Here is a 10203-nt window from a genome sequence, read left to right on the forward strand (position 1 = left end):
GTCCCGATTCCCCACGTCACAGCCCCCCCGAGCATCGGCGCCCACTTTCTGTGCCTGGGTGCGAGGGGAATGGGTCGGATTCTGGAGGGAAGAAGCTGCGAGCAGGGGCCTAATTCCCTCCCCCGCCAGGCCTGCCTCGGGTCGCCACCCACCCCACCCCGCCCCCGTCTCCCCAGCCTTGGTTCCCACCCCCAGTTCAGCCCTAGGTGACACCAGTAGCCCGGAGCTGTCGTCTGAACCTTGCGTTTCCATACAGGGCAGCACACCCAAGCGTTAAGAGTCCCTATCGGTGGGGCGCGAGGGCCATCGGTGGGGGTCTCGGAGCCATCCCTTTGCAAAATCGGGCTGGCCTGCATTTAGTTTCTCAAGCCCCTTCCCTACTTCCTCTCCCACCTCCATTCTCTTCCAGGGAGGGAGGGCTTCTGTACCATTCAGGCTGAGTTTGGGGGCTTCTTCCTCCTGGAGGTGAGGGGTGGGAGGCTGGTCTGGTCTCCGTGGGGATGTTGTGGTACAGGGTGGGTGGGAGTGCGGTTTTCTTTCTAAAAGCATCTCAATGGGTTGATGCTCCAACCTCTGCTCCACACCTAGTTTTTCTCCCATTCGATCTAACTCAGGATGAACCCCCCCCCCCTCCACCACCAGTGCTCCCCGCAGCTGGGTGCGTGGATAAGCAGGCCTCTTTCTTGCCCTCTGGTCTGGGTCCCCCAGGACCTACTGAGGAATCTCCTAGAGCAGGAGCCACTAGGTCTGGGTGGCAAGGCAGGGATAGGAACCCTGGTCTTAGCATCCCATCCCCTGAATGAATGAGGGCCCTGGGGGCACAGGAAGCAATCTGGCCACCTTGCCTTCCCACTGCTCCCAGGGCCTAAACAAGACTAGAGTGTCAGTGCTGTCTGTCCATCCACCTAAGATCTGTGCATAGTACATTTTAAGTTAATTTTCAATTGTACGCATATTCACAAACACATTCTCTTGTAAAGAATGAAAGCGTAACAGAGAAGGGTAAAAGTCCCTTTTGACTAGTCAGGATTGCGGCCCAGCCCCATCCCAAAGTTGTGAGTTTGTGTGTGTGTGTGTGTTTTTAGCAACTGGTATCATACTGTGTGTGCCCTTCTGCAACTTGCTTTTAAAAAAAATAGTCAATATCATAATTTTTTGTTAATAATTAATTTGGCTGCACCGGGTCTTAGTTGTGGCACATGGAATCTTCGATCTTCACTGCAGCATACAGAATCTGGTTCCCTGAACCCAGGATCAAACCCGGGCCCCCTCTATTGGGAGCTCGGTGTCTAACCCCTGGACCACCAGGGAAGTTCCTGCAACTTGCTTTTAACCATTAACAGCGTGTTTTGGTGCTCTCTCATATTGGAAACACAGTCCTGCCTTATTCTGTGCAAGCACAGTATAGAATTTCAGAGCAGCTGTGTGCCATTCTCCAACGGATTAGCTTATTTGCAGTTTTTCACTGTTATAAACCATCCCGGTGAACATATACACCTGGGCGATTCTGGGTGACAAGTCCTGGCGTGTAAAGTTTTGCTAGATCTTGCCAGATTGCCCTCCAAGTGGCTATACCAATTTACGCTCTGACCAGCAACATCTGAGTGCGTTTCTCCTCTGTCCACCCTAGATGGTGTCAGCTTGGAGTAACAAGGACTGAAACTCATTAGTTTACGTTTCCTTGGGGGGACGTCTTTTCAAGTGATTAGTCACTGGTTGTTTTTGTTTTGTTTTGCTTGTTTATTTAGTGTCACTGTGCTGGGTCTTCGTTGCTGTGAGTGAGGGCTTTCTCTAGTTGCAGAGAGCAGGGGCCACTCTTCTTGCAGGTGCTTGGGCTTCTCATCGCGGGGCCTTCTCTTGCTGTGGAGCACAGGCTCCTGGGCTTCAGTAGTTGCACTGGCCCTAGAGCACAGGCTCAGTAGTTGAGGCTCACGGGCTTAGTTGCTCCATGGCATGTAGGATATTCCTGGATCAGGGGATGAACCTGTCTCCTGAATCGGCAGGCAGATCCTCTGGCACTGAGCCACCAGGGAAGCCAGTTGCTAGTTGTTTTTCCAAGCACTGTCTCATTTAATCCTTAACAGTGACCCTCTCCAGGTTCTACTGTGATCCCCATTTTATAGATGGGACAACTGAGGCAAAGGCAAAGCCATTTGCTCAGGTCATCCTGCTGTTGAGGAATTTGAGCCAGAGTTTGAACCCAAGCGCTTCTAATTTGGAGATCTGGGTTCTGAACCCTGACTGGCCCCAGATCTGGGTGGAACATGGGCTCCCAGGACTCTGAGCCCTGAGTGAGGGCTGGGTGGAGGGCCCAGACATGCCAACGGAGCCTGTGCTTCCCTGCCCCCTGCAGAAAATCGACCCAGAGGTGGCTGCCTTCCTGCAGAAGTTGCGAAGTAGGGTGCAGATTGGTGTGGTGGGCGGCTCTGACTACTCGAAAATTGCCGAGCAGCTGGGAGAGGGGGATGAAGGTAAGAAGAGAGGCCAGAACCAATTCCACAGTTGGGTGGTGGGAGTGGAGGGTGTGGGGAGTTTGGGAGACGCCTGAAGCGATGTGCCTTCAAAGACCCAGTCCTGTTTCTGTGGGGCAGAGCAAGCAGAGTGAATAGGCGGGTGTTTGCTCCGGGGTTTAACAAACATTTGGTCAACACCTACCATGTGCCAGGCCTCCCTGGTGGCTCAGACGATAAAGAATGTGCCCGCAATGTGAGAGACCTGGGTTCAATCCCTGGGTCAGGAAGATTCCCTGGGGAAGGGAATGGTATTCTTGCCTGGAGAATTCCATGGACAGAGGAACCTGGCAGGCTACAGTCCATGGGGGTCACAAAAAGTCAGACACAACTGAGTGACTAACACCTCAACCCTTAGTATACACCAGGCGCCGTGCTGACTTTGGAGAAACAGCAGGGAACCAAGCAGACAGAATCCAGCCCTTACATAGTCTCCTTTCTCAGTTCTCCCTGCTGAGTCTTGATTTCCTCATCTTTAAAATGGACCTAATCAATAACAGCTACCACAGGTTGAAAATGACCTTGTATTAACTTCCTTTCATTTAATCCTCACAACTGTCATGCTTTAGGTTGTGAATGATTATCTCATTTAACAGAGGAGGATTCTAAAGTCATCCTGGCAGTTCTGTGGATCTAGAGGCTTCCTTGACTTTTCCCCAAGGGTGAAAGTGTTAGTTGTTCAGTCGTGTCCGACTCTTTATGACCCCATGGATTGTAGCCCGCCTGGCTCCTCTGTCCATGGAGTTCTTTAGGCGAACATACTGGAGTAGGTTGCCATTTCCTTCTTCAGGTCATCTTCCTGACCCAGGCATCGAACCTGGGTCTGCTGCATTACAGGTGAATTCTTTACCATCTGAGCCATCAGGAAAGCCCCCTTTCCCAACCCTTTGTCTATTTTATTTGCAAGTCCAAAAATGTCTCCGCGCGTCCAGGTCTCCTGTATCCATGTCTCCATCACCCCACCATCGTCCGGGTGCTCTCCCCCTACCTGACCCCGCAGCAGCCTCCTGGCTGTGCTCCAGCCGCTTCTTGGTGGCAGTGAGAGTCAAAAACTGTCCCTGTGCGGCCAGCCTCGGTGGCACAGTGATGGAAGTTGTAAAACAGAAAAGAAGTTCCTGTGCCGAGGGCCTGTGGGAGTGCAGGGCAGAAATGATGCCCTCTGCTGGGAAGCCCTGGGGGACTTCCAGAGGAGGGAACTGGAGCTTGGAGGAGAACCGAAGGGGGAGGGCATCCCAGGCAGAAGGAGCTGCAGGAGGGAAGGCCTAAGGCTGTGACGGGCTTGTGTGCATGTTTGGAAGAAAACCAAGTTGCGAAGGCGAGGAGGCTGGAAAAGCAGGTTGGGGATGGAACAAGGGTGCTTTGAATGCCAGACCAAGGAGTGTGGGTTTCACTTCTCTCCTTGGCTCTGGGTATCTCGTCTCATACTCTGTCTTTCCCTCTGGCCTCTCTGTGGACCTGAAGTTATCGAGAAGTTTGATTATGTGTTTGCTGAGAACGGGACGGTGCAGTATAAGCATGGACGGCTGCTCTCCAAGCAGGTCAGTGCCCTGCCTCTCCCCCGGGTCTTGGGACACTTTTCCACAGTGGAACAGTCTCTGGGTGCCTTCTGTCCTGGGCGGGAGGGACGCTGTGCCCACCAGCCTCAGAGCCCTGTGTCCCTTGCCCAGACCATCCAGAACCACCTGGGGGAAGAGCTCCTGCAGGACTTGATCAACTTCTGCCTCCGCTACATGGCCCTGCTCAGGCTGCCCAAGAAGCGGTGAGATCCCGCCCCTCCTGGGCACACTCCCCGGCGTGGGGGTGGTGGGCATGGAGTCTCACAGATGGGTTCTGACTTGTCCAGGGGTGGATGCGTGTCCCCCGTGAAGTCCCGGTGGGACTGGATTTGAATTCAGGGTCCCTCTTCTCTCTGGCCCCGCCTCCCTGCCCCTCCGCCCGTCCCCTCGCCCCCAGTGGGACCTTCATCGAGTTCCGGAACGGCATGCTGAACATCTCGCCCATCGGCCGGAGCTGCACCCTCGAGGAGCGAATCGAGTTCTCCGAGCTGGACAAGGTGCCGCCCACTGTCAGCCTTAGTCTCAGGGACCTCGGTCACTCGACCTCTCTGAGCCTTTATTTTCTCATCCGTGAAAGGGATCCGTGGTGGCAGGCTGTTCTGATTCAACCAGTACCCTTTCGGACACCTGCTCTGTGCCACGATTGTCGGCACTTCTGTGTCTTCCCAGCACTGCTGGCTCGGTGACTGCCCTTGACGACCAGGACCACCAGCCGCCTGCTCACCTGAGCCAACACCTGGGGCATCTCTTCTACCTTCCCACCCCTATAGAGTCCAGCAGTAATTCCTGGGGTTTCAGCCCCCCGAGTTGGTCTCAAAAAAAATCCCTTCACCCCTGTGTGTGCCTCTGCCCCCTGCCCACCTGTTCTCCAGCAGCGCCACTGAGAACCTTCTGAAGCACATCTGGCTGCCCTGCCTAACAGTCCTTCCATGGGCCCCCTGGCCAACCTCCCGTGGTCTCTAGGGGTCTGCCTGGCTCAGACACCTTCTCCCTGTGCGTCTGTCTTTGGAACACACCAAGATCCCTGTCACCTTTGGGTGTGCTGCCCCCGCTGACCTTGACTTGGATTTTGCTCATCACTCCCTGCCCTCAGCGCTCAGGGATGGAGGCTGTCCCCCAGGCCTTTTCATATCAGCCCATCTCTGACCTTCCCACTGGCTGCCCTTTTTAAACTCTATTTATTGGCTGCCTCGGGTCTTCCTTGCAACATGTGGGATCTAGTGCCCTGACCAGGGTGGCGCCCACGTCCCCTGCGTTGCAAGGTGCATTCTCAGCCACTGGCCTGCCTGGGAGGTGCCCTGGCCTGCCCTTCTGCTCTCCCCTTTGCTGTTTCTGCCGCAGCCATGCCCTCCCTGCCAGTTCTAGAGACAGCAGACTATCTCCTGCTTCAGGGCTGTGTCTTCTCACTTCCATCACATCTGCTCAAGTGTCGCCTCTGTGTCACCTTCCAGTGTCACCTTCCCTAAGCATGACACTTAACCCAGCACCCTCTTGTACTTCCTCATCTTCAAAGTTTTCTTTCTTCCCAAGCAGCCTTCACCACCCACTAATCCAGTGCATCACCTATTTTTAAATCTTGATTATCTGTCTCATTCACTAAAGCTGTAAGCTCCTTAAGGGCTGGGATTTCTGTGGCTCTTGGCTGCTAGATCCATGGGCCCAGCATATGCCTGACAAAAGTGCTCGAGACATACTTTTTGAATGAAATAGATGATGTTATCCCCATTTTATGAATGAGAAAATTGAGGCTCAGAGAAAAGTGACTTGCCCAAGGTTATGTAGGGAATGAGTTGCAGCCCAAAGATTTGAACTTGGGCTTCTGCTTGCTTCCTTCTGATGTTTCCCAGAGGCTGTATGGGACTTGGTGACAACTCCCAGCTTATCCAGCTCATCCCCATTCCCGCCCTGGGCCCTAAGGCCCACAGGCAATGCCTGCGAGCATGGAGACTTCCTTGTTGGAGTGGGTTATTGACCACTGGCCAAGAACCTCCTCCCACACACATATGGAGAGGTGGGCCTTTCTCAGGCCACCCAGGTTTCCCATCCCAGCTCCACCTCCCACTTGCCCAGCAACCTGGAAAAGGGGCTTCTCTGCTGTGTGCCTCGTTTTCTCACCTGTAAAGTGGTAATGATCACAGTTCCCATCTCATGAGGTGGAACACGCTGACTCTTCCCACAGCCCTCAGGGTCTTCTCTTATATTTTGGGTCTAGTTCTGCCCTCTTCTGATACTGGAGAGGGACATGAACCTTCTGATCTGTGTGCACTTCACCAGCACAGATCTAATACTAATGTTTTACCTTCCTTCAGCCCCCTCAGACCCTGAGGACAGGGTCTAAGGACATTGAGGCCAGAAAGCATGTGAACCAGCCTGAGGACACCGTGCTGGTCTCTGCTAAGGCTGGACTTGGCATGTGGGGCTATCTGGTGACCAGCCTGGTTCCCTGGAGATAGACAGTGCAGCTGCCCTGGACCATTTATTCTGAGCCTGGGGCACCCTTAGCTCCAACACTGGACCCACAGAGTGGCCTCTGATAGAGGCTGGCCTCCCTGGGAAGCCAGGGCTTTCTGGAAAGGTTATATGCCTCATCTCTGTTCCCATGAGAGTATGTCAATGTTCATTCAATACACCTCTTATCTTTAAGCCCAGGAAATCGGCTCAGAGTCATAGCCAGGAGGCACAGCGGCTGGGCCTGGGACCTAGGCAGCCTGCCTTTATCTCTCATGTGCTCCCTGGACCACATTTCCAGGCTCCAGACTGCTGGCCGCCACCTGCCTCTCTTCCATTTCTAGTCCTACCCATCACTGACTACAGTGGAGAACTGGGCGCCTTAACCCCCATGCTCTGAAATCCTCAGCGGCTCTTGGTCCCCTGGGATGTGTCCAAGCTCCCCAGCCTGGCTTCCAGGCCCTCTGTGTGCTGATCATCCTGCTGATCTTTCAAGGTGGCCAGATGGGGGCTGCCACCTTGGTGCCTCGGCCACAGCGAGCCTGCCGTCCGCTCCCACAGCCGTGGCCCCCATCAGCTCAGCAGCTAAGATGCTCCCCTCCAGGCCCAGCATGGCTGTTCCCCTCTGTGGCTCCAGCAAGGCCAGGCTGGGGAATCCCTGGGCTGGTGAGTGAGTGTCCCCTTCTTGGTGTCTGTAGATACGCTGAGACTTCCAAGGTCCTGCCCAGAGGGGTAGGAGCCGGGAACATGTGGGAGGTGCTCAGTGAAGGCACGTTGCTGCGTGGTGGGTGCTGTGATTGTCCCCGCCTCCTGCTGACTTCTTTGCCCGCTGCCACTTCCCACATAGCCAAGTTGGTAGATTCTGCCTGCAGTGCGGGAGACCTAGGTTCGATTCATGGGTCAGGAAAATCCCCTGGAGAAGGGAATGGCAACCCACTCCAGTATTCTTGCCTGGAGGATCCCATGGACAGAGGAGCCTGGCAGGCTACAGCCCATGGGGTCGCAAAGAGTCGGACACGACTCAGCATCTAGACCACCAGTGCCACTTACTCACAGGTCTCTGCATGCTCTTGGCTCTTCACACTCTGAGCTGTGGCTGGGCTGGGCAGAGCTGACAGGGCTGAGCCCCGCCCTGAGGTGGACACTGTGACTCAGGACTCAGACAGTCCCATCCCTTCAGCCTTCCTCCTCGAGTCTCTGCTCCAAGGCCTCCTTCAGGATACCTTGCCCGAATTCCGCTAGCACAGCTGGCACTGAATTTACTTTCAGGACTTCTGGCCCTGCCTCTGAGGCTGGGTGACCCTGAACAAGGCATCGGCCCTTTCTGAGCCTCAGCTTCCACATCTGTAAAGGGGGGGTCATGACCTCCACCTGGCAGGCTCAGTGAGCTCACAGGCACTGTCTGCCCAGCCCAGGGCCCGGCACACATGGCCCCCTAAACCTCAGTCTGCTCCCTCCCCTTCTGCAGAAGGAGAAGATCCGGGAGAAGTTCGTGGAAGCCCTGAAAACCGAGTTTGCCGGCAAAGGACTGCGATTCTCCCGTGGTACGTGCATCCCACGGAGGGCCTCACTGCCAAGGCCAGGCTGCACCCGAGCATCTTCAGAAACCCTTCCCAGTCCCCCAGGTGCATCAAGGGCAGGCTGAGCCAACACAGGCAGGGACCCCAGCCCCCAAAGCTTCCCCTAAACCCAGGCAACCCTCACTGCCACTTCCCCCTACAGTGGCCAGAGGGAGCCTTGTGGACAAACAGCCCCTGTCACACCCCTGCTTAGAGCCCTTCCGAGGCTCCCTCTGACTTTAATGAAACCCAGGCCCTGCACTCCCCTTCTCTGCCCTGAGGATCTTATGGCTCCCGGGCAGCTGCCCCTCTGGCTGAGGGCTCCGCTCAGTGTCACCTTCTTGGAGAGCTGTCCCCAGCTGGGGAGCTTCCCTACCCTTCCACCCCTGACCCCTGCCATTGACTTACATGAGCTGAGAGGTGGTCTGGTCGCTTCCCGGCCCTCCTCCCACCTGGATCGTAACCCCGTGAGGATCCTGAGCCTGTCGGTGCCCTGCGCCTGGTGTTCGGTGCCCTGCGCCTGGTGTTCGGTAGGCACTTAGGCGTTGTTGAAATGAATGAACAAATGAAGGGCCTTGCCCAAGGCCCTGTGAGCTGCCCCTCTGCTCACCTCATCTGCCCGCCCCCCCAACACCCTGCAGGAGGCATGATCAGCTTTGACGTCTTCCCTGAGGGCTGGGACAAGCGCTACTGCCTGGACAGCCTGGACCAGGACTGCTTCGACACCATCCATTTCTTTGGGAATGAGACCAGCCCTGTAAGTGTGCCTCAGGCTCAGCCCAGGTCCCCCTAGCCCCCCAGATTAGGGCCAGGACACGGGATGATGGGACACACCTCCTGGGAAACTCCCAGAAAGCAGTCAGTGTTCAACAGCCCCATTATACAAATTGGAAGGCTGGGACCCAGAGCTGGGTGGACACTTGGCCCGTGTCACAGAGCAAGTCAGGGCCGAAGTGGTGAAGGTGGGCCTCCTGGCGGTTCTGAGGGGGGCCAGAGGAGCAGCTGTATAGGATCCAGTGTGGGGAGGGGACCCCCAGGCCAGGGTGGGTTTTGGGCCCCAAACCTGGGAGCCTCCTCGAGGCACCACATGTGTACACATGCCTTCACTGCCCTTCCTCCATGTGTAGGGTGGGAACGACTTTGAGATCTACACCGACCCACGGACGGTCGGCCACAGCGTGGTGTCGCCGCAGGACACGGTGCAGCGATGCCGAGAGCTCTTCTTCCCAGAGACAGCCCACAAGGCGTGACCAGGGCCCACACCTGCCCCTCAGGACTTCCAGGGAGCTCTGCCCACGCCTGAGAGAGCCCCTGGCCCTGGCGCTGGGGGGTGCTGAGGCCCCTCCTCTGGCCCAGGACCCCTGCCTCATGTTACCTACTGAAGGCCCAGCTCTACGGGCCCAGGATCTGTGTGGACGGCCACCCGCAGCCGGTCAGCTCCTGGTGGGCCTCGCGTCCGTCCTCCAGCCCAATCCGATGGCCCTGGCTGCAGCTGCTGCCCAGACTCTTGGCAGAACAGGTTTCTGTCTACTCGGGAAGCTTGTACGAATGTTGGTACGAGATAGAGCCCGCCCTGCCTGCCTGCCTGCCCTCCATGGGGTGCAGAGCAGTGGGGACCATGCACTTTCGTGAGAACTTTATCTCATGGATATTAAACCCTGTGGAGCGTGATATGGAGCCCGAGTGGCTGATTGGCCCCCGTCATAGACACTGTTCCGGCCCCCACTTTGTAGATGAGACTGACGCATGTGGCAGGGACTTGGCCCAGGTCACATAGCAGATGTGATACAGTCCAGGAGGGTGGGCCACTGAACCCCAAATGAGCTGTTTGGGGTGTCGTCCCCCAGCCCCCTCCCCCAGGACCCAGATAGACAGGCAGCTCTGGGCCAGGCTGAGTCACAGTTGAGGGTTTATTGCCAGTGTCAGGAAGGATGGGGGATCCAGGAGGCTGGTGGGGGTCTCAGGAGGTCTGACTGGATACTGTGGGGCCATGAGTGGGGCGGCCCAGGGTTGCTGTTAACACAGTCTGCCTCCTGGTTGGTGCCTAAAAGGGGGGAGCCTACTCCTGGTGGGGGTGCGGGTGTCTTGGGGGTTCCCAGGAGTTAACCTGCACCAGTAAACCTTCCTCCG

The 10203-nt window shown here is 56.3% G+C and overlaps 1 protein-coding gene across 1 annotated transcript in view; it reads left to right on the forward strand.

Moving 5' to 3' along the window:
* PMM1 (phosphomannomutase 1) overlaps window positions 1-9744 on the forward strand; it is a 10567-nt gene extending 823 nt beyond the window's left edge. Inside the window, exons 2-8 of the mRNA XM_010829976.1 lie at window positions 2354-2471; window positions 3972-4048; window positions 4178-4269; window positions 4464-4563; window positions 7983-8058; window positions 8715-8830; window positions 9201-9744. Coding sequence (XP_010828278.1) covers window positions 2354-2471; window positions 3972-4048; window positions 4178-4269; window positions 4464-4563; window positions 7983-8058; window positions 8715-8830; window positions 9201-9323 — 702 coding nt within the window. The 3' untranslated portion in view covers window positions 9324-9744. The remainder of the gene's footprint in view (window positions 1-2353; window positions 2472-3971; window positions 4049-4177; window positions 4270-4463; window positions 4564-7982; window positions 8059-8714; window positions 8831-9200) is intronic.
* The last annotated feature ends 459 nt before the right edge of the window (window positions 9745-10203 follow it).

The sequence above is a fragment of the Bison bison genome, unplaced genomic scaffold, assembly GCF_000754665.1.
Source record: "Bison bison bison isolate TAMUID 2011002044 unplaced genomic scaffold, Bison_UMD1.0 scf7180017858886, whole genome shotgun sequence".
NCBI classification, from domain to species: Eukaryota; Metazoa; Chordata; class Mammalia; order Artiodactyla; family Bovidae; genus Bison; species Bison bison.